Here is a 24,678-nt window from a genome sequence, read left to right on the forward strand (position 1 = left end):
TCAGGATCAACAAAGGCTTTCCAGGCTTCCTTGCTTGCTTATATCTCTGGGTTTGCATTTTCTATTCCCTTTTGGCTATAATTACTTCTCTGTCTTATTTAAAGATGAGTGGGCCAGGCGTGGTGACACATGCCTGTAGCCTCAGTTACTTGGGAGGCTGAGGTGGGAGGATTACTTGAGCCCAGGAATTTGAAGTGGCAGTGAGCTATGATTGTGCCACTGCACTCTAGCTTGGGCAATAGGGAACTGATTAGTGTTGGAAGTAGAGAAAAGAAAAAGAGAAAGAATTCCAAAGCTTGTGAATTAATGATATTGTTTGTTTTAAGCACAAAATGGTAACAGTCGAGTAAACTAATAGTCTCCAAATCAGATATTAAAAGTTTGCTGACCTGATGTGCAAAAAAAGCACATCAGGTGCTTTTTTACACCTGATGCCACGTTGCATGTGGCATCTAATGATGTGTTTCTTATAGAAGATAACAAAATGTGCCAGCCTTTGGTCATTTTAGGGTACAAAATTATAGGTCTTTGAAATTCTTAACTTGCTTTAAAGTGTTACGCTTTGCAATTTCTTGTTTTAATGTTTTCCATCTGAATAATTCCTGTGTGTACTTTAAGTGTAGTTTTTTTTTTCTCTTACAGTTTTTCCCCATTTTAGGTACTCCATAAATATTTGTTGAATGAATGATAGGTTGGTGATGGTTTAAATACCCTTCAACGTCTGTACACCACCATGACTTAATTCTTTCAAGCACTGATCACTTGAGATTGTAATGGTCTGTTTTCTTTGTCTGAGGGCAGAGATACTTTATTCTCCAGGGCCGAGAAAAAGAATGCCTTTCTGGCAGTGAGGCACACATTTCCTGGTATATAGTAAACGTTCAGTAAATGTTTGCTGTATGAGCATTCTGCTCTTGCTTTGAAAGGAAGAAAGAAATTAAGGGTAAGTATGGACATTTGAAATAAGTAATTCAGGTAACATTAGCTACTTGTGCTTTGTTGTATTAAGTTGGCCTTCTAGTCAGTGCCCCTTTTGTAAAGGGAAATGGGCAAGTTTGACTGAATTTTTCTCTTTGCTTCTATAGCAAGGTAGAAAAGTATACATATTTAAGGTCTCCCTGAGTTCCACAAATCTTGTTTGTCTCTTACCAGTTTATGTTGCCTGATTGCTTGGAAAAAGAGTTCATTCTCTGCAGCAGTGCATAAAAGGTGTCTTCCTGTTTAGCTGCTTTTCCTCTAAACAAGCAGTCCTAAACCATGCAGTCAGTGCAATCTAAGCACATTCCTCATTCTTTACTATAGAAATCTTTGTCCTGTCTGAATGATGATGAGATCTTGTTCATTTGCTATGGTTCATTTAGGGATGAGAAGGAAATTTTTTTTTTCCTTTTAAGATGGAGACTAATAAACATTAGGGTTAAAAAGAACTAATTGTATTACAGTTCAAAAATTGACTTAAAGTTCTAGAATGATCTTTTCCATTTCTGATACTAGGAAATTCATCAATAAAAATATATTAGCAGAAATGACTAAGCAAACTTGTTTGTATAGTTTTCTGGTATTGGACTGTTACTAAGCCTCTAGTTTTCTTTTTAGTTGACAAATTGAAAAATAACAACTGAACATAAGAGATTAGAAGGAGGGGGGCTAGCTAAGGGCAAGAGGAGTTTTTATTGAAATTAATTCTGCTGTATTCAGTGTATATCAGTAAACTTATGATTTTGGCAATGGACAATTTTTCCTTATGGTTTAATGGCATTTTCTTTTTATTTACTTATACTTTATTAAAGAATAGGTCATGCAGACCCATGCAGTTGGCTTCGATGTGGTCTGACTTCAGTCAGGAAAAATTCATTGACATGATACTTTTTTCATAGCTGATTAATTGGCTTCTGTTAGGCTAAACATTGAGCATACAAGACCTAGCCATGTCTTCAAAGTCATTCTGACGGTGTTAAGGTAGATGTAGTGGTCTGAAATGGTTAGCCACTAAAGTTACACCTCCTTTTATGCAATTACATGGGAACAGTAAGCATTAAGTAAGACAGTTTAAAATGGAACTTAATAAGAAAGGCAGTGCATTTTCTGTTAGATTGCCTTAAGATATAGTAGTGTTATGAACAGTGGAGAGGAGAATTATTCTTCCAAATATCTAGGACTCAGGCACTTTCTCCATCTTCCAAATAAGCTGCTATAAAAATTGCTAAAATCAAGTTTCTTCAGTATTCTCTTAATTTGAATTATCGAGGGGAAAAAGACAAATCCTAGTTGTAGTCCTGTGATTTAATAGAAGCTGTAGTATTGGGAAAGAGAGAGGGAAGGGAACAATTACTCAAGAACCTTTGACTTGGTTTTCCAGTTCTCCTAGTTGTGTACCAGATGACCTGAAGTATTTAGGAACACCCTATACTTTGGATGCAACTTCATTTTCATTTCATTTTTAAAAAATAAACCAAGATTAATTTGATCACCAAATAGTGTTTACTGCATTTGCTACAAAATGCAAAGCCTTAGGCTAGGTACTGTAAATTAAAAAGGTAAATTAAACATGGTTCTTAACTTTGTAGAACTTAGGGTCCAATTGAGAAATTAAGATTTGAAGACGGGTGTGTGTGTGTGTGTGAATGTGCAGTAGAAAGTGATTGTGTTCTGTAGGAGTGAGAAGACTTGAACCTTGGAGGCCAACTCACTGTCTTTGAATCCCAACTGTAACTGTATTGGATATTCTTGGTCAAGCTACTGAACTTAGGCTGTTCTTATTTGTACATTAGAGAAACTAATGCTTGCCTCATAGAGTTGTTGGAAGAATTAGATACTTAAAGCTGAGAAACTCTTTTAGCTCCAGACTTGTAATATCTAACTGCCTATTCAGAATCTTCGTTTGAATGATTCAAAGCCATTTTAACCTTAAGTTCAAAACCTATCTTGTGCACTCTTATCTCCATGAATGGCACCAACAGTCTGTCAAGCAAGAAATCCAAGAGTCACCTCCCACTTCATACAGCATTTTCCAGTTCACTCAGAGCTATTGATTTTACACCATAAATTTTGTTCCTCATATTAGTCCACTGATCTCCACTGCCACCACCTTAGGTCATCATTTCTCTCAACATGTGCTACTGTAACAGCCTTCTCCCTAAGTCCTGTCCCACACTCAGCCAGAGTAAAAATTTTAAAAACAATATGTATGGGTCACTTTTCTGCTTAAAACTTTTCAATGAATTTCTGTTACCCTTAGTCCATAGGTAAAATCTTTAATGGCATACTTGTCTCACCCCTTTTCTGCCTTGCTCACTTATATTCCTAAGGCCTAGGATAGTACTTTTTCATAGTAGATGGTTATATATTTAAGGGATGGACAAAATAAGGAATGTAGGGAAGAATCAAACCAAAAATTGAGAAATGTAGGCTGTGTGTTTTCTTCCTGTTAGCCTACATGTGATATACATATGCATTTGCAGAGACATAAGTGAAATACTATTTCTAAATAAGATAATGTTTATCTTGGTTGGGCATGGTGGCTCACACCTGTAATCTCAGCACTTGGGAGGATGAGGCTGATGAGTTACTTGAGTCCAGGAGTTTGAGACCAACCTGGGCATCATGACAAAACCTTGTCTCTACAAAAAATACAAATATTAGCTGGGCCTGATGGCGTATAGCTATAGTCCCAACTACTTGGGAGGCTGAGGTGGGAGGATTGCTCAAGCCCAGGAGATGAGGTGGAGGTTTCAGTGAGCCGAGATTGTGCCACTGCACTCCATCCTGGGTGACAGAGCAAGACCCTGTCTCCTGTCTCAAAAAAATAATAATGATAATATTTGTCTTTGACCTCTCTTTTCTGTCTTTTCACATCCCCTCTTGTTTTTGTTTTTTGTTTGTTTGTTTTTGAGACAGGGTCTTGCTCTGTCACCCAGGTTGGAGTGCAGTGGCGAGATCATGGCTCACTGCAACCTTGACCTCCCAGGCTCAAGTGATCCTTTCACCTCAGCCTCCCAAGTACCTGGGACCACAGTTGTACTCCACTACACCCAGCTCATTTTTATGTTATTTGTAGAGAGGAGGTCTCGCTATGTTGCCCAGGGTGGTCTCAAACTCCTGGGCTCAAGTGATCCTGCCAGAGTGCTGGGATTATAGGTATGAGCCACCACACTGGGCTTCACATCCCCTTTTTATCACCATCCCTTAACCCCCAATCCCTTAGTACCCTTTTATCTATCTGACGTTACAGAGTCACAGTTGAAGAACCCTCTGTATTATTTTCCCATATAGTTAATGAAGGCCAGCCATTTGAAATTCATGTGAATACTTTTCTTACCATAAGCAGATTATTTGGTATGCATGACAGTAAGGTGAAGCACCTCTTTGGGGGTACTGCAAAAACAGTTAGCTTGTTGTCTTCCCAGTGGAGAATCAGATCTGCTAGTTCATAAATTAGGTCCCAGTTGATGAGCCCCAAAGCTTCAAGGGTCATTCAGACAAGTACTGGAGAATCTCAAGAGTTTCATTAGTAATTAGTCTTTTCCCACTCCTCACAGAGGATGCCAGGGCCTTGAAACAGCAGAAGACTGGGTGATAAGAATGTACATGACTAGTAATAGGAGTTGGCTATTCTCCATATGTCAGATGGTTTCCAGGGAGAAATGAGGACTCATTTTGTAATGTCATGTATACTTGGGAGTTAGCCCTCAGTGGCCGGGAGTTAACCACGGCTACTATAATTTTTGTATTTTAAAGAATGAAGATTCCAGCCTGTAAAGATAGGTTTCTGCTTTATTAGCTTTCACTAAGGAGCTAGGGGATAGTAATTACTTAATACAAATTTACATGCATTTGGTGTTTCTAAGCCCTTTCTGGAAGATCATCTCACTTCATCTTCCCTTCAATCTGCAAGCACAGTTAAGACAGGTTTTATAAGTGATGAACCAAAGCTGGGAAAAGCCCAACAGAGAGATCACTTTTAAGCATAGGAAAAGGGCTTTGAGATCCACAGATGAAGGCTGTCTTACACGTATAACATGTTAACCAGAAGAGTAAAGTGGCTGTAAAGGTTATGTAGAGAAAGATACTGTTTCCTGTCAGAGGAGAGGCTGAGAATTTAAAAGTTTAGTATATTAAAAGTAATAAATTTCTGGGGACAGTATTTCTGTTGGGTTCATGCTGTTGTTTATACTATTTTGGCCATATTCACACCCACACCTTTATCTACTGTTTTCCCAGTGTCTTTCACTGCTGTCAGTGCAGGCATAGTAGTCACAGAAAGTCACCAATCCTACAACATAGATGACCTTATTTCTTTGGGAAGAAGAAAAATTATAAGAAAACATCTGGTTTTTGCATGTTTGATGTGTTTGTGTGTGTGTGTGTTTACACTTTTAAGTGATATTAAGTGAAGATAGATTAGTGTCACCCAGGTTTTACAAAATCAACGAAATATAAATAATTTTAAAGACTTTTGGTACTTGAATTACGTTGTTGTTTTCTGGTCATTTAGTACATTTATGGAACCTCAGAAGGTTTGAGTTGAACAGAGGCAAGTTACAGGAGTTTTTTGGGTGGGAGAATTCATGAGTCAGCATGTGAATCTTTTGATCTCATATATTTGGAGTGGAGTATCATTAATTGTGTTTGTCATGGTTAAGGAATAGAGAATTAATCTCCATCCCAGTCTTGCTATTCTTCTGAAAGCCTTTAGCTGCTGACACCATGGGCATAAGGAGGTGTCTCTTCTGGCTTCTCTTTGGGTGTGGTAGCTAAGTTACAGCTTAAATACAGCCTTGGAAAGATGAGCAGTTTGTAAGCAACAAAAAAATAGTATAGTTAACAAATGCATCGTCAACAAACAAAACAACCCAATCAAAAAATGGACAACAGCTTTGAATAGACATTTCTCCAGAGCAAATATACAAATGGCCAGTAAGCATGTAAAAACATGCTCAACGTCATTAATCATTAGGGAAATGCAAATTAAAATCACAGTCAATGAGATACAACTTCATACTTATTAGGAGGGCTGTTACTGAAAAAAAAAGAAGAAGAAGAAAAGAAAACCAGAAAATAGGCCAGGCACAGTCTATTTTGAGAGCACTTTGGGAGGCTGAGGTGGGAGGATCCCTTGAGGCCAGGAGCTCAAGACCAGCCTGGGCATAAGCAAGACCCCTGTCTCTATAAAAACAAGCAAAAAACAGAAAATAACAAGTGTTAGTAAGGATGTAGAGAAGTTTTAGCCTTTGCACTGTTCCTGGGAGTGTAAAGTGATACAGTTGCTGTATAGAAGTGAGCCACCGTGCCCAGCTTGTTGAAACAATATGCTGGTTCTTCAAAAAATTAACATAGAATTACTACATGGTTCAGCAATTCTGCTTCTGGATATATACATAAAAGATTTGAAAACAAGGTCTCAAACAGATATTTGTACACCTATGTTCATAGCAGCATTATTTACAATAGCTAAGCTGTGGAAGCAACTCAAGTGTCCATCAGCAGATAAATGGATAAGCAAAATGTGGTGTGTGTGTGTGTATATATATATATATACACAGTGCAAAATCATTCAGCCTTTAAAAGGATTGGAATTCTAACACATGCTACAACATGGATCAACCTTGAAGACATTATACTAAAATAAATGAAACAAAGGACAAATAGTGTCTGATTCCACTTATATGAGGTTCCTAGAATAGCCAACTCAGACAGAAAATAGAATAGTGGTTGCAAAGAGTTAGGGGGAGGGAAAATTAGTGTTTAGTGGATACGTAGTTTTAATTTGGGATGGTAAAAATTTATAGAAATGGATGATCTGGTGATTATTGCACAAGAATGTGAATATACTTAATGCAACTGAACTTTATGTTTAAATGTGGATAAAATGGTAGTTTTTATTTTTTTTAGATGGGGTCTCTCTCCTGTCATCCAAGCTGGAGTGCAGTGGTACAATTACAGCTCACTGTAGCCTCGACTTCCTGGGCTCTGGTGATTCTCCTACCTCAGCCTCCGAAGTAGCTGGGACTGCAGGCACACACCACCACACCTGGCTAGTTTTTTGTATTTTCGGTGGAGATGGGGTTTTGCCATGTTGCCCAGACTGGTTGTGAACTCCTGGGTTCAAGCGATCCACCCTCTTAAGCCTCCCAAAGTGAGCCACTGTGCCTGGCCATAAAGTTTATGTTATGTATATTTTACCACAATTTAAAAAAGTGTTTCAACAAGCTGGGCATGGTGGATCACTCCTATAATCACAGCACTTTGGGAGGCTGTGGTGGGAGCATCACTTGAACCCAGAAGTTTGAGACCAGCCTGGGCAACATAGGGAGACCCCATCTTTACAAAAAAAAATTTTTTTTTAATTAGCCAGGTGTGGTAGCCCATGCCTGTGGTCTCAGCTACTTGGGAGGCAGAGGTGGGAGGATTGCTTGAGCTTGGGAGGTCAAGGCTGCAGTGAGCTGTGATCAGACCATCGTACTCTAGCCTGGCCTACAGAGGGAGACCTTGTTTCAAATAAAAAGATTTCAACAAAAAGTAAATAAAAATAGTACAAAGGGCATCTCTATTCCCTTTACGCACATTTACCTATTGTAATATTTCACCCAACTTGTTTTATCATTTGTGAGTGTGCGGTCATCTGTGCTGTATATATACACATGTAAACGTGTGGGCACATTTTTTTCCTGAATCATTTTAGGGTAGATTATATGCATCATGGCTGTTTACTTCTAATTACTTCAGGAAAATTTCTTAACAATAGACATATTCTTGGGCTGGGCGAGGTGGCTCACGCCTGTAATCCTAGCACTTTGGGAGGCTGAGGATGGCGGATCACCTGAGGTCGGGAGTTTGAGACCAGCCTGACCAACATGGAGAAACCCCATCTCTACTAAATATACAAAATTAGCCAGGCGTGCTGGCGCATGCCTGTAATCCCAGCTACTCGGGAGGCTGAGGCAGGAGAATCACATGAACCCGGGAGGTGGCAGAGGTTGTGGTGAGCTGAGATCATGCCATTGCACTCCAGCCTGAGCAACAAGAGCGAAACTCCATCTCAAAAAAAAAAAAGAAGAATAGGTATATTCTCTTAACTATTGTGATTATGTACCAACTTCACAAATTTACATTGATACAATAATTTAATACCCTCTGAATTCCAGTTCTGTCAATATTGTTTCTTATAGCATCTCCACCTCCACCTCCTGCAGTATAGGATATAGTCTAGAATAGAGTATTGCATTTATGCAGTGTCTCTTTAGCCTCCATTTGTCTTTTATGCTATGGACATATTTTAGGAGTATAGTACCCCTTCCCCCTTTTTAAATAGACATGTCCTCTTTTTCTGAATGATTCCTAGTAATTGAATTGAAGTTGTGGCTGGGTGTGGTGGCTCACATCTGTGATCTCAGCACTTTGGGAGGCTGAGGTAGGAGGATTGCTTGAGTCTAGGAGTTCGAGACCAGCCTGGGCAACATGGTGAAACACCGTCTCTACTGAAAATACAAAAAATTAGCTGAGGGTGGTGGCGCGTGCCTGTAGTCTCAGCTACCTGGGAGGCGGAGGTGAAAGAATCACCAGAGTCCAGGAAGTTGAGGCTTCAGTGAGCCATGATCACACCACTGCACTCCAGTCTGGGCAGTGGAATAAGACCCTGTCTTAAAATACATACGCACATACAAATTGAAGTTATGCTGTCTCAGCCAGGAAACTGCATAAGTGTTGTATCCTTCTCACGTTATCACATCTAGAGACTCAATACAATTTCATCTAAATGCATAATGAGGAGAATCAGGAAATGCTGTAGGAGATAGGGAAGACATCATTGGAAAGGAACCTGATTTGATAGCATATTTCTAACATCTTACTTATTTTCCCCCAGTGTCAAATTTTGCATTAGCTCAGCTAATCTGTATTACTGTTTTATACCAGTTTTTAAGCTCCTGTATTAAATATAAAGAGAATATTACTGATTTCTGTTTTTAAATTTAATGAAACCAAGTGTGTCTTTCAAATGGTGATCAAGAGTCTACTGATTATTACTATAAGGTTCCCCCAAAAGATTTGGATTGGTATAAGATGACATGGAGCTTTGATGTACGAGAACAAGCCTTTATTCTCTTCCTGATTTTATCAAATATGAGTCAGACTGACAAGTTGTACTCTTAGCTTTGCCGCCATTCTAGAACCTTTTAGCACCCCTACTTAAGTTACAGAAAGCTGCTGAAAGGAAAGTATTTTTCTTGCCAATACCTTTTGTAGAATATATAACTAGTAGTAATGCTGATGTATCTATCCTCAATGCCATTTTTCCCTTCCAGGCAACCTTACAAAAATCATTCAAATTTTGCCTGCAGAGGTAACAGGATACTTGGCAAAATATGATTAAAGCAAATATCAGTTTACTGTATTTCTTGGGATTTTTCTTCTCATGTTATAGGAAGCACTGGTTGACAAAGTTGAGCTATATTTATTGGCTGTAGGTAGGAGAGCCAGAGGTATATTTCAGGCCATTAATATTTGTAAGATTATTTCCTTCCCATATACCTTCTGTAAATGATTCCTTGGACTTTGTGCATTTTGTTTCTGCAGTTTGAAGAAAACAGGTCTGAAACAAGGTCTTACCCCCAGCTGCTTCTGAACACAGTGACTGCCAGATCTCCAAACATCAAGTCCAGCTTTGTCCGCCAACCTGTCTGACATGTCGGGACCCGTGCCAAGCAGGGCCAGAGTTTACACAGATGTTAATACACACAGACCTCGAGAATACTGGGATTACGAGTCACATGTGGTGGAATGGGGGTAATTGTTTTTGTTGACTTTGTTATACTCACTCAAAGGGCTGAATCTTGTGGATCTGTTGAGTAGTTTTTGTCAGAAAACCTCCATGACTCTGTATGTGTATACCTCAAGATCAAAGCCCAATTTGTGTTTTCTTCTTTTGAGCTGAAAATTTGGTTTTGCAGTGAAGAAGCAGAGTTGCTTTGGCAAGTGAACAATTTTAATGGGCTTACCATTTAAAAATCATTTTAGTTTCTTATCCTTTTCTATGATGTATATGCAGTCATGCACCACATAACGTTTGAATTAATGACAGACTACATGTAGGACAGTGGTTCCGTAAGATTATAAGAGAGCTGAAAAATTTCTGTGACCTAGTGATGTCATCATAACATCAACAGTGCATTCATTACCTTTTCTATGTTTAGATACACAAATACCATTGTGTTACAATTGCCTGAAGTATTTATTACGGTACACATTTGTATCCTAGGAGCCGTAGGCTATACCCTAGGTATGTAGTATGCCATACCATGTAGGTTTGTGTAAACACTCTGATGTTTAACACATTTCTCAGAATGTCATTAAATAACGCATGACAGTATTCTGTATGGGCACCTGGCAACAAAAAGTTACCTATCAGCTTGCTTAGCAAGCCAAGGGCATTGCAGATCAGTGAGAATTGATACTTGAGAGACTTTGAAAACGCCAAAGTCTTACATAAAGTGTTTTTGAGGTAGAGAATGTTGTTTCATGTTAATACAGGAGGATGAAACAGTTCTCCAAAAAGGTAACTTCTTTATGATGAGAAACAGAATGAAATTCTTAAACATTTGCCCTTATCCTGAGACTAGGCATGTCTTAGCATGGAATTCAGCCCAAATTCTATCTTGAACAGTTGTAGTCTGCCTGAACACCTGTGTTTGCCCTCCTAATTCTCTGTGCAGACTCATTTGGATGTTTGCATTTCCTGTCCCAATGTGGTAGACATTTAATTGGTCAGATCATACTTTTGTGATAAAAGCATTTTGACATTCAAGTGCAAAAGAAAGCAATTTGAAAACTAAAGCTGCAGCTCCTGTATGCTGTATTTTATATCTGACTGCATGTGATTTCCGTAACCTGTAAGTGGTTAGTGGATGGCTTCCCTAAATTGTCATAGGGCGTATTTTTAATCTTGAGTATGCCATGAATTTGTGTGTGTGTGTGTGTGGAAATGAGTCTTGCTCTGTTGCCCTGGCTGCAGTGCAGTGGTGTGATCTCAGCTCACTGCAGCCTCCGCCTCCTGAGTTCACGCGATTGTCCCACCTCAGCCTCTCGAGTAGCTGGGATAACAGGCACCTTCCACCCCACCTGGCTAGTTTGAGTATGCCATGATTCTTAACGGTAAATACGTTGCTTCTGAATACAGAGGCACTGTATGCTGTAAAGACACCATTAAATGCCAGTGTGGTTTAGTACCAATAAATGTTGTTACTACTGATAATCTAACAATTCTCCTCTTATGTCACAGGCTTTGGACTCTAGGTAACACTGTGTTTACTATAGGAATTTCAACTGCTATCTTCAAATTGAGTGCTTTGCACTTAGTTCTGCTTAAATGGCACTAAAGAACCCTTTTGGGCTTTTGGCATGATTCTGTTTGCTTGCTGGCATTTGTTTTGTATGCCCTCCCATAGGAAGAGAACTCAGCCAGAAGTAGGAGCATTCTTCCCCTAGACCTGCCATGATTATTATGTTGTCCATTGTTTTTAGTACCTTTTGTCTTTTCATTCACTTTCTTTTTAGCTGCTTGAGGAAAATGAATGGTTGAGATGGTTGATTTGGTTCATATTGGATACTTAGTAGGTCCAGCAGGAGTAGATAGAATTTAGGCCTTAATGGAACTATGTTTGTCATTCTTCAGAGGAAAGCGCTCTACATTGGAAGCAGGCAGGGGCAAGAGGAAAATGTTGGCATTTCCCTTATTCTACCTCTGTTTATTACCTCTGATGTTGCTTATTGGTCACAGAATATGGGTATAAGTAGAGGAGGGGACCGCTGATTATAGTTTACAATCTGTAGTGTGCTTTGTACTACACATGGACTATCCCCAGAGCTTTCCCTGGAGGGCAAATAGATTAAGTCTATACATTTGAGAGCCATTTACTTTCAAAGAGGCCTGTTAAAAATCAGCTGCTGCCAAAGTGTGGCTAGATTGAAACAGTCTTGCAAAACTAAGTGTTGGCACTTAGTTCCTGCTAAGTGCCAACACTGGACCAAGCACTAAGGGACAAGAATATATAAAAATTATTCTCCGGCCGGGCGCGGTGGCTCACGCCTGTAATCCCAGCACTTTGGGAGACTGAGGTGGGCGGATCACAAGGTCAGGAGATCGAGACCATCCTGGCTAACACGGTGAAACCCCATCTCTACTAAAAATACAAAAAAATTAGCCGGGCATGGTGGCCGGGTGCCTGTAGTCCCAGCTACTAGGGGAGGCTGAGGCAGGAGAATGGCATGAACCCGGGAGGCGGGGCTTGCAGCAAGCTGAGATCACGCCATTGCACTGCAGCCTGGGTGACAGAGCAAAACTCCGTCTCAAAAAAAAAAAAAAATTATTCTCTTGGGGAAAGCTGTCTCTTGTTGGAGACAAACATATTTAGAACAAACCTTAATACAAGCTAGCTCCATGTCATGTGCCAATAACAGTTTGGAATTAGAAAGAATAATTGAAAGGTATAAGTTTTTCTAGTTATAGAATTTGAAACACATGTATTTTAATTGGCCTAATTAAAAAAAAAAATACAATGGACCAGGCGCGGTGGCTCATGCCTGTAATCCCAGCACTTTGGGAGGCCGAGGTGGGCGGATCACGAGGTCAGGAGATCGAGACCATCCTGGCTAACACGGTGAGACCCCCGTCTCTACTAAAAATTCAAAAAATTGGCTGGGCATGGTGGCAGGCACCTGTGGTCCCAGCCACTCGGGAGGCTGAGGCAGGAGAATGGTGTGAACCCGGGAGGCGGAGCTGGCAGTGAGCGGAGATCCGCGCCACTGCACTCTAGCCTGGGCGACAGAGCGAGACCCGTCTCAAAAAAAAAAAAAAACAATTTGGGAATTGTTTGAAATACTTCTTATTTCTATTACACCTGCTGGTAATAGATTCCTGTAAGTTGAATTGATGCTGATAATTTGACTGTTTATAAGTCATTTTGTTTGTGTCCACAGAAATCAAGATGACTACCAGCTGGTTCGAAAATTAGGCCGAGGTAAATACAGTGAAGTATTTGAAGCCATCAACATCACAAATAATGAAAAAGTTGTTGTTAAAATTCTCAAGGTGAGTACAAGAGATAATTTCAGAGGTATTTGGAATATAGATTTTTAAAAATAGTTTTGAAGACTTTTTTAAAACAGCATTTAAAAGGTTTTTGGTGCCAAAGCAAATAAATAAAATTTTATTGTATCCTATGAACTCAATAGAACAAGTTCTGCTTATTTGACAGATCAGGAAACTGAAGCAAGAGAAGTGATTTGAGTTGACTCATATAGCTAGGTTGTGGCAGAGTGAGGGAGCAAAGGTACAGTCTCTTCTCTCCCAGTTCTTGCCTAATACTTATTTCCTTTACTTTTCATTATATAATGAGGCTTTTGTTTTCAATAAATAAATCATTGCCTCTACTTTGTAAAGATGAGGAGTCACAGGACTCGAGGGGGACAGACAGATGATATTAGTGCAGCTAGTCTGGTGTAATTGCCCTTGCTTAGATGATGTGAGTGATAGGGACTGAAACAAACTGGGAAACACATGCCTCTTCAAAAGGAGTTAGCTGCTTCTCAGCTAAAGCTGATGATTGCCTTGCAGTAATGCAAGTCCATTGTTGCTTGATACTCTGTTTTGCAAATAAAAGCCAGAAATTTATATTTGTATATGAATTTTCCTGACTTAAGTGTTGGCTCAAGATTTTAAAAAAACAATGCACAGGCCAGATTTGGCCTCTGGGCGACCAATATACAACTTTTAATTTAGTTATAACTATGCTGTGCGCTGTCATATATTGGGAACTTAGCATATAGTTCCTTACTACAGGAACTTTTTCATATTTGACACTGAAAAGTAGAAGTTTCCAAACTTTCTCAATTTATAACACTTATACTGTCTTTAATTTTTCATGGTACTCCTAAATCAAGAAATACCTCATAGTTCTCTGTATTAAGTAGCAAGGTCCAAATAGCTAAGTAAGTTTTGTTTTTTTTATTGTTTTTGTTTTTGTTTTGAGGAGGAGTCTCGCTCTGTCGCCCAGGCTGGAGTGCAGTGGCGCGATCTCGGCTCACTGCAACCTCCGCCTCCTGGGTTCAAGCGATTCTCCTGCCTTAGCCTCCTAAGTAGCTGGGACTACAGGTGCACACCAGCAATGCCCGGCTAATTTTTGTAATTTTAGTAGAGACGGGGTTTCACCATATTGGTCAGGCTGGTCTTAAACTCCTGACCTCAGGTGATCCACCCACCTCGGCCTCCCAAAGTGCTGGGATTACAGGCATGAGCCACTGCACCTGCCTGCTAAGTATTTATATTTTAGCAACTTGGTAGCCATTTAAAAAGTTACTCACATAAATTAAAAGAAAAAAGTTAATTTTATTCTTATATAACTATAATTTATTACTATTGGGTTATGTAGACCTGTTACTGCACAGCTTTTCAAATGTTGTAATTGGTTGGACACCACCACCCTCATTTCCTGTCATTGATTTTTGTGCAGTACTTGCTTTTTATCACAGCAACTACTGCAAACCCAGCTTCACAAAAATATGCCATCACAAGGAGTATAATACAATCTAATGTTGAAACTACGAACTACCTCAAGCTGGTAGTGCACCCAGTGTCTGGCAGATTCAACGATTGGTTGGTGTGTCTTCCTCAAAAATTTAAAGTATTCCACAGTACTCCTGTGCATTGCTGGGGTGCCTCACATGCCATTTGAGAACGAAAGAGTTTAAGTATTTATATCTATCTTGAAATATGTAGAAAGAGAACTAGGTTGGAAATCAAAACATGTGGGTGACTAGCCATAGTAGTCCTTTTAACCTAGGACATGTTTATCCATCTATTAAAAAGAATGTTGGCTGAGCATGGTGGCATGTGCCTTTAGTCGCAGGTACTCGAGGAGCTAAAGTGGGAGGATCGCTTGAGCCTGGAAGTTGAAGGTTGCACTGATCTATGATCAAACCACTGCACTCCAGCCTGGGCGATGAGAGTGAGACACTGTCTCAAAAAACAAAAAGGATCAAACACCAAGTTATGTGTATATATACATACGTTGGAGACTGGAGTTCTTTGTGATTGTATGGTGATATTCATGTGGAAAGGTATATGATAGAATGAGGTGATATATTATTATTTAGAGCCACATGAAAAGCATGAATAGTGGGTCTACAGTTCAGAAGAGGGTAGTAGTTAGGAAAAGCTCCCTGGAGCTGTCTTCAGGCTGAATGGGAGGAGGATTTGGATAGGTGTTGGGTGGAAGTGGTGAAGGGAAGCAGGCTGTAGAGTGCACCAAGATAAGAAAAGAGGAGGAGGGAAAAGCGAGAGAAAGATTTCATGTGAAAGATGTTATGTGACCATACATAGGAGTTGAACTTGGAAAGAGAGATTAAGTTGGCGAAGGCCTGGAAAAAATAATCTCTGCATTTCCTTGCAGTCTTAAAATTATATGACTATCTCTTCTAGGTAATTGTGAGCCCTTGATGATTTTGAATGAAGGTTGATTTAGAAAGATTTTTTTCAGCTCAGTCTTTCTAACTGTATTGTATATTTTACTGTAACTGTGGGTAGGTGGTGTAAGTATAGATGAAGTTCCTTCGTAAACCGTATTTAAAATTTTTAATCTCCCCTATTTATTTAATAAGACAAAAGTTGCATTGATCACATTAAATTAGGGCCTGAGTCAGCTGCCTGGTCTGTCACAAACCAGCTTTTTAAGTTTATAGATTTGAAGGATTCTGTAGAGTAGTTTTGTCAACCAGAAGCCTTTTTTTCCACTAAAAAATCCAGCAGTTGGGTTAATGGAAAACAGGAGGTAAGTTGTTGGGTTAGTCTCTGCAGGGTGGAAAGATCTCCCAGATACTATAACAGTTTATAAAGATCTGAATAGTTGAAGCAGGAAGAGAAGACTTATATTATCTTGTTTCTTAGGTAGATATTGTATTGGGTAAGAGGTCGTGGGTTGAATTCAATGTGGACTACATGGAAGTCATTAGTAAAATAGCTTCTATTTATTGGGTACCACTTTGCATTGGACCTGTTCTAACCGTGGTATGTAAATCACTAACGGGCGAGTATGGTCCCTTTCAGCAATGAGAAACATTTAAATGCTTTTCTGAACACTGCACAACCACAAAGCCAGGTTTTGAGAACTGTCAATGTTTCCAAAATCTGCTTGCTTTCTGCTACCATGTGCTTGAGGCTTAAGACAAAGTTAAAAGAATTTATAGTATTATTTGGTAGTTTCTGGACCTGGATCATTAGCCTGGAAAGTATCTAAAAATAAATCCCCCATTTCCCTCTCAAGATTTTGATTTAGTGAATCTTGGTGGATTCTGTGAGTCTGTATAGTAAAAAAAAATCCCGGTGATTGTTGGTCATCAAACTTTAGTAACCACCAATCTTGTTAATGAAGAGATGAGATGTACTTAACTTCTAAGAGTTATATGCAGTGCATCCAGTCTGAGGTGACCAACACCCTAGGAAAAGACCTGCACAGTCCAGTACAGCAGGCACGCAGGCCACATGAGGCTGTTAAGCACTTGAAATATGGCTGGGCTGAATTGAGATATGCTGTAAGAGTAAAATACATTAGATTTCAAAGGTTTAATATAAAAAAAGAAGGTAAAATAGATTAGTAATTTTTTATATTGATTTATATGTTAAAATAAGATTTTAGATTAATAAAGTACATTAATTTTGTCCTTTTTAAAATTTTCTTGATGTGGCTACTAACACATTTAAAATTACACATGTGGTTTGTATTGTATTTCCTTTGGGCCAGCACTGTTTTTTAGACTATTCAGGAGAAGGCTTTATAAGCCCAGGCACAGTGGCTCATGCCTATAATCCCAGCACTTTGGAAGGCCAAGGCAGGCAGATCATGAGATCAGGAGTTCGAGACCATCCTGACCAACATGATGAAACCCCGTCTCTACTAAAAATACAAAAATTAGCTGAGCATGGTGGCTGGTGCCTGTAATCCCAGCTACTCGGGAGGCTGAGGCAGGAGAATTGCTTGAACCCGGGAGGCAGAAGTTGCAGTGAGCTGAGATCATGCCACTACACTCCAGCCTAGGCGACAGAGCAAGACTGCCTCAAAAAAAAAAAAAAAAAAAGGCTTTATAAAGGAGGTGCAGTTGGACCAAGGCCCTCCTCAGACAAAAATGAAAAGGATTCCATACTAGAACAGATGTGGAAAGGATGGGTAAGGACAAAGGAATGTTTAAGATAACCCTCTGTAGAATACTCTTTAGAATGGAGGGATTCATTTATAAGAGTATTGGCACTTGTATTGGCACTTTGGGAGGCCGAGGCAGGCGGATCACGAGGTCAGGAGATCGAGACCATGCTGGCTAACATGGTGAAACCCCGTCTCTACTAAAAATACAAAAATTAGTTGGGCTTGGTGGCGGGTGCCTGTAGTCCCAGCTACTCGGGAGGCTGAGGCAAGAGAATGGCGTGAACGCGGGAGGCGGAGGTTGCAGTGAGCCAAGATTGCACCACTGCACTCCAGCCTGGGTGACGGAGTGAGACTCTGTCCCAAACAAAAAAAAAAGAGTATTGGTGATCAGGCTAGACAGTTACTATTATGTTATGTTTCAGCCATATTCCGAAATCTTTCAAATACCTCATTTTCTTGCAAAAATCTTATGAGATGGGTACTCCTGTTACTCATTTTACACTTAACGAAAGGCTTAGAGAGGTTATGTAGTTTGCCATTAACAGCTAGCAGATAGTAAAGGTAGGTTTCACATTGGGCATTGTGACTCCAAGACCCACACTTTACCCTCAGGGTTATGCTACACAAAGATGTCTTGGCCATCCTTGTTGTTGGCCCTGATTAGAGGAAGAAATGGAAAGGGCCCATGTTTCATCCTAATTGATAAAAAGTTTGATATACTTTAGTATTACTAACCATTTAAATTGCTACTTTGTAAGGTTTTAAGACATTAACATGTTTAACATGTTTTAAAACATTAACATCAAGACTGATGATTGAAATGCTAATTCTGCAGAAGTGTCTGGTCTTTGGAATAGAAATCTTTTTTTCTTTCAATTCAACATTTGTAAGTACCTGCAGAATACCTGGCACAGTGCTAGGAGAAGGATTCAGAGACGAATGTGACACATTTTCTTCCTTCAAGGTGCTCATAAGTAAGCCATTTATGATTTATGTATTACACTATGTGTTGAAATACTCTGAAATTTTTTTTTTTTTTTTTTTTTTTTTTTTTTGCTGATGTACTTTTCCCCTTTCAGCCAGTAAAAAAGAAGAAAATTAAGCGTGAAATAAAGATTTTGGAGAATTTGAGAGGAGGTCCCAACATCATCACACTGGCAGACATTGTAAAAGACCCTGTGGTGAGTATAGTAGGTGTTAGCAAGGCCGCCAGAGCTGAGGTGGTGTTTGACCTGGAGCACAACTGGCCTCTTTTTGTTCCCTCTCCCAACCCTCATCATTAAGTCCTGCTTTGAAAGTGCTTAATCAGATATACCATTTAACTAGCTTGGGTCTTTCTTTCAAAGAGACCTCCACCCACAGACTATTTCTTATTCTTCTAGGCTAAGAGACTGATAGCACTGGAAACTGAAATGTGTTAATCCATTTTGCAAACTCAGGTCCGATGCCGATGGGCGATGGGCGCATTGTCGGGCTGCCTAGAGCCTGGTGAGACTTCAGCTCCATGTCTTCTGTTTGAAATCCATCCCAAAAATGACCTAAGTGTGGTGATGATCAGAGCGGGGAGGGCTTGTAGCAATAGAGGGTTTCTTACTACTGAGGCGAGGACTGCCAAATTTCACCATGCAGCATCCGCAAACATTGTCCCCACTAAAGCTGTCAGGGCTATTGCTAATGTGTGTTTTTGTTTTTGTTCTTTTCCCCTAGTCACGAACCCCCGCCTTGGTTTTTGAACACGTAAACAACACAGACTTCAAGGTATAATATATAACCAACTGTTTCGGGCTAGTGGGTTTTTAGACCACATAGCCTTTGGGGATGATGCTGTTAGGAGAGCTTGCTTCGCATTTGTTTTTAAAAAGATTTTCATCCTTACAGTGCAAATTTTAAGATAGAAGAACTCCTATATAAGCAGTGCCCACTTGCTGCATCTTGATATTTTGCCCATTTGTTTAATGTTCTTTTTAATGACCAACACATTTACTTCTCACTACTTAGTTGACAGTTTCTCCTGATGTTCAACCTAATGAAGGCAGCAACACATGTTCACTTAGGATCTGGCCATATGGCAATTCGCTTTAAACAATAGTGTTCAGGAAGAAATATATTGTATATATAAAAGTAGGGACTGCTTATTTCTTAGGATTCCTCATAAACTGTGGGCTATAGATCTTAAAAGGCAGGGATCGAGGAAGGATAATGTCAAATTCTGCCATAACACAAACCTCTATAAGAGATATCTCAGAATTCCATTCTATCCAGTGGCCTACTTATTTCACACAGTTCCAATTTTACAGAAGAATATAGTTACTCCTTTGGAGTAAAAGTGGTAAAGATCTTTGATTTGCCTTTCCACCAGTCCAGTATCCGGAATGTTATATATTAATAAATTAGTGAATTCTTTTGCAGAGATAGGGAAAAAGGAAGAGGAACTGTTTTAGAGTCAGAATGATAATTTCAAGAAAAACTTTGTCAGAAGACATTGCTAACCATTTAAAGAGACGTACCCATGGCTGGGCATGGTGGCTTACACCTGTAGTCCTAGCTACTGGGGAAGCTGAGGTAGGTAGGATTGCTTGAGCCCAGTAGTTTGAGGTTGCAGTGAGTTATGATCGCAGCACGGCACTCCAGCCTGGGCAGCAGAGTGAGACCCTGTCTCCAAAAAAAAAAAAAAAAAAAAAAAAGATATGTCCATGTAAAAAAACATTCTGCAACTCTTTGGAAACTGGAAAGGGTACATAACAGTTGTTCACAGAGTTTACTTTCCAATTCGAGCAAGAATAGTTTTGTTAAATTGACTCAACAGGTTCGGCATCATGCCATCTGCATACCCACTGGTGATCTGCAGGGCCAACTATGTAAGCCAAAGATGAGTTAGTTCCCTACTAAGGAGGCAGTATATTTGCCAAAATGCCTCTTTTGAGAAGGTCTGAAGATACATGAAAAGCAAACTAAATTATAGGTGTGTGTCAGTGCATATTAACGTATCTAGATCAGTATGTTTCTAACAGTGGATTATAGCTTCCGCAGTATATGTTTAAGTAATTCTTCACTTTTAAGAGTTGAAGACCCAAAGCATCTCTTTAAAGTTAATGTAATGTTGGAGAAATAGAGGGCAGTGAATGGACAGATCTTGGAACAACGGTAAACGAGCCAAGTCTTGGTTTGAATTGCTGTGAGTGAGGGTGAAAAATGCCTTTCTGTCAGCATTATTTCATGGCTCAAACATTTGTCTTTAACAGCAATTGTACCAGACGCTAACAGACTATGATATTCGATTTTACATGTATGAGATTCTGAAGGTAAGTGAACCTTGAATACTAAATATTTTTTAAATTGGTCTTCTCTTTGTTAAATAGTCAATTGATGGTAGAAAAGCCAGCAGATTAACTTTGTAAAGTATGTTGAAAGAAGGGACCTCTATATAAGTTTTTAATAAGTTAATAGTATCATACCTGTAATCCCAGCGCTTTGGAAGGCTGAGGCAGGAGGATTGCTTGAGGCCAGGAGATCAAAAGACCAGCCTGGGTGACATAGTGAGACCCCCATCTCTACAAAAAAATTTTTTTAATTACTTGGGCATGGTGTGCACCTGTAAGTCCCAGCTACTTGGGAGGCCAAGGCAGGAGGATTGCTTGAGGCCAGGAGATCAAGACCAGCCTGAGCAACACAGTGAGACCCTGTCTCTACAAAAAAATTAAGAATTAGCTGGGCATGGTGGCTTATGCTTGTAATTCCAGCTATTTGGGAGGCTGTGACAGGAGGATCTCAGGAATTTGAGGCAGCAGTGAGCTATGATTGTCGCACAGGCTGGAGTGCAGTAGCCCAGAGTAAGACCCTGTCTCTAAATACATAAATAATAAAAATTAATAATAATAGTATCAGAACCCTTGTGCTAAGGGTTGTGGAATGGGGTCTAGTGGGAGTATAATTTAGAACAATTTGAAAAAGAGTATTTGTAAGATAGTTAGCTGGGACTGACCCCTTAACAAATATTTGTAATTTCTGTGTGCCCCTACATAAGTTAAAAGTAAATTTTTCAAAACTCATGAAAACACCTGATGTGCTAGCTTCTGGTATACTTTATCTCACTTAAGATTCAACAAATAAAACAGTAAACTTCAACTCAGTTCTCAAAGGGTAATTGTCCTAAGGATTGTGTAAATTTCTGCTTATAGATTGCTAATTGAAAATTTACTTTCATTTCTAAAGTGGGGTCACCAAATATCTTGTTCCCAGTAGTCACAAGATCAGCTTCCTAGATGAGAGAATTGCTAAAAGTTGGCTAAGCTTTCTTACTAAATAAGAGTTGACATAAAGCCTGCCGTTGGAGCCTTAGAAGTCCCCTGAGGAGATTGTGCCAGCAGAGATACTTGATCTTTCCATTGGCTCATGCAGTTTGTGGCGAGAAAGGCTTTAGAAAGTTACAGATATGATTGCCCAGCCCTGGGAACTGTAGGAACCCAAGTTGCCCTTCAGGAAGGACAACAATTTGGCCAACGACATCGGCTGACTGAAAGGCTGGGATTAACAAACCCCAAAGATTATACTACTCAGTTCCCTTTAGTTTGAGGTTGGAAACATTTCAGATTGGATTTGATGACCTATATCAGGCATTGGCAAACTTCTTTAAAGGGCCAAATAGTAAATATTTTAGGCTTTGTGGGCCATGTAGTGTTCGTCACACTATTCAACTCTGCTGTTGTAGCACAAGAGCAACCATAGACAATATGCAAACAAATAGGCATGGCTATGTTCCAATAAAACATTATTTACAAAAGCAGACATCAGGCCAAATTTGGCCTGTGGTTTGCCAACCTCTGTTATAGACTCTTAACTGCTAAAGAATTAACTGTTCTTAGAATAAGACGTTTGTAGTAAAGATCAGTTTTCTTTCTTTGAGGGGTCTGTGAAAAATAATCTAGGATCTGGACAAGACAGAAAAATTTGAAGTGGTGCAATTTGGGTATACTTTGGGTCTTTAGGACAGAAAACATGTTGAAACAACTATGTCAGAAAAAGATCTCTAAGCTCAGAGAGCTGAGTTTGCTTGCTTATGAGATCATGAACAAGTCTCTGAAGCATTGCTGTGGAAGTGACTGTGTCCTCAACTTGAATCCCAGGGGTATTGTGAGGCTAAAAGAAAAATTTACATGGAGGGAAAAGGAAAGGACTCTTACCTATTATTCATGCTAACTCATTTCTGACCTGTTCTTCCCACAGGCCCTGGATTATTGTCACAGCATGGGAATTATGCACAGAGATGTCAAGCCCCATAATGTCATGATTGATCATGAGCACAGAAAGGTAAAGTGATAGGCTGACAAGTGTTATTTATCTACGTGATGTAGTTAATTGCCCATCTTCAACACTTTATCCCTTGTATTGTCACAGACCCTAGTACCTATTTGGCACTTGAGAAATATTTGGTGAATGAATGTACGAATTTACAAATCAACATGTTTGAACCATTATTTATATTCCTAAGAATATTACCAAGAAGGAAACATTAGTATAGTGGGCAAAATGTTCATCTTCTAAGCCCAGAAACGTGGCTTCTAGTCTTGTTTATTGAATAACTAGTTTCCTGAGCAACTACTTTCTCTCCATTTGCCTTCTTTTTCTTACCTGTACAGTGTGGGTAATAATAGCCCTGCAGGCGACTAGGTATTCATGAGAATTAAATGTGCACAGTTAAGTGGATGAAATATACAGAAAATGCTACTTTTGTTTATTGGATGTCATGAGGGCCCTATTGTCTGCAAATGCTTTTACATGAGAGCTGTAATGGCCACATGCTTTAGCATTTCAGTTTTTTAAGGTGACCAAGCTATGATGACTTATCTGTTGTGGTCTAATGGGGAGGTAGGTGATTTATTTATGCAACTAAATTTTTTTTAGACACATACTATGTCAGAGGCACCATTCTAGGGGCTAGGGATATATAAGTGAACTAAACATACAATAAATGCTTGTCTTTTAGGAGCTACATTTAGGGAGCCTGGTGGGATAGAAAGTTATTTTGATGTAGAAGAAAAAACAAGAATAGGGAATGGCAAGAGGATATTTGCAGTTTTAAACCAGTTATAAGGGAAGGTTTCATTGGAAAGGTGACATTTTAGCACTGGGAGGGACCCAGCCATGCAGTCTTATGAAGAAACATGTCCCAAGGCAGAGTAAATAGCAAGTACAAAAGCCCTTCAGGTAAGGATATGTTTGGCATGTTGGAAGAGCAGCAAGGATAAAGCTGAGACAGAATGAATGCGGGGAAAGAAGAAGGAAATGAGATGAAAGAGGTAAAACCAAATCATGTAAAACCTTATTGGTCATTGTTAGGCCTTTTCTCTGAAGATAGAGAGCTTTTGCATATTGTAAGCTTTAGCATGTTCTCACTTGAAATTTAAAAGTTAACTACACATCTATTAGAACAGCTAAAATAAAAAATAGTGATGGTACCAAGTGCTGGCAAAAATGTGAAGAAACTTGATCTCTCATACATTGCTGGTAGGAATGCAAAGTTTGGCATTTTGGAAAATGCTTAACTATTGTTTTATAGTTGGTTGGTTTCTTGAAAAGCTAAACATATGCTTACCATACAATCCTGCAGTGGCATTTATCTCAGAGCAACAAAATCTTAGGTCCACACAAAAGCCTATATATGAATGCAACTATATTTGTAATAGCTTAAAATTAGGGGAAAAAGCTGGGTGCGGTGGCTCACACCTGTAATCATTTTGGGAGGCCGAGGCAGGCAGATGATGAGTTCAGGAGTTCAAGACCAGCCTGGCCAACATGGTGAAACCCCGTCTCTACTAAAAAAATAGAAAAATTAGCCGGGCGTGGTGGCGTGCACCTGTAATCCCAGCTACTCAGGAGGCTAAGGCAGGAGAATTGCTTGAACCCCAGAGGCGGAGGTTGCAGTGAGCCGAGATCATGCCACTGTGCTCCAGCCTGGGTGACAGAGCGAGACTGCGTCTCAAAAAAAAAAAAAAAAAAATGGGGAAAAGTGCCCTTCAATGAGGGAATGGTTAAACAAACTGGCATATCCATACCATATAATATTATTATGAAGTAGTATTTCTCAGCAATAAAAAGGAAAGAAGTATGATACATGCAACAACTTGGATGGATCTTATGCTTAGTGAAAAAAGGCAATCTCAAGAAAAGTTATATGCCAGTGACTCCATTTTTGTAGCATTCTTAAAATGATAGAGATAAAGAGCAGAGGGGTTGCCAGGGATTGGGCTAACACACAGGACATGTGTGTGGTGATGGAACAGTTCTATATCTTGTTGAGGAGATTATATGAAGTTACGTATGTGATGAAATTGCATAGAAACACACACACAAACACAAGCGTGCATGTAAAACTGGTGAAACCTCACTAAGATCTTTCTGAATTGTGCCATTGTCAGTTCTTGATTTTGATATTGTACTGTAGTTATGTAAGATGTTACTATTAGGGGAAACTGGGTAAAGGGTGCAGAGA

General features: G+C 39.5%; 1 protein-coding gene across 4 annotated transcripts in view; it reads left to right on the top strand.

Moving 5' to 3' along the window:
- The window catches only part of CSNK2A1 (casein kinase 2 alpha 1), a 61,282-nt gene that overhangs the window by 25,690 nt on the left and 10,914 nt on the right, over positions 1-24,678 (top strand). For 2 of the 4 annotated variants that reach the window (XM_054466695.2, XM_054466696.2), the window contains 6 exons: positions 9,574-9,783; positions 12,973-13,084; positions 18,269-18,370; positions 18,897-18,947; positions 20,432-20,491; positions 22,413-22,496. In XM_054466695.2, the coding sequence (XP_054322670.1) occupies positions 9,683-9,783; positions 12,973-13,084; positions 18,269-18,370; positions 18,897-18,947; positions 20,432-20,491; positions 22,413-22,496 (510 nt within the window). In that variant the 5' untranslated portion in view covers positions 9,574-9,682. Of the gene's footprint in view, positions 1-9,570; positions 9,784-12,972; positions 13,085-18,268; positions 18,371-18,896; positions 18,948-20,431; positions 20,492-22,412; positions 22,497-24,678 lie in introns of those variants that run through there. The other 2 variants (XM_063659103.1, XM_063659104.1) reach the window with 2 other exon arrangements.

This window comes from Pongo pygmaeus, chromosome 21 (assembly GCF_028885625.2).
Source record: "Pongo pygmaeus isolate AG05252 chromosome 21, NHGRI_mPonPyg2-v2.0_pri, whole genome shotgun sequence".
Lineage (NCBI taxonomy): Eukaryota > Metazoa > Chordata > Mammalia > Primates > Hominidae > Pongo > Pongo pygmaeus.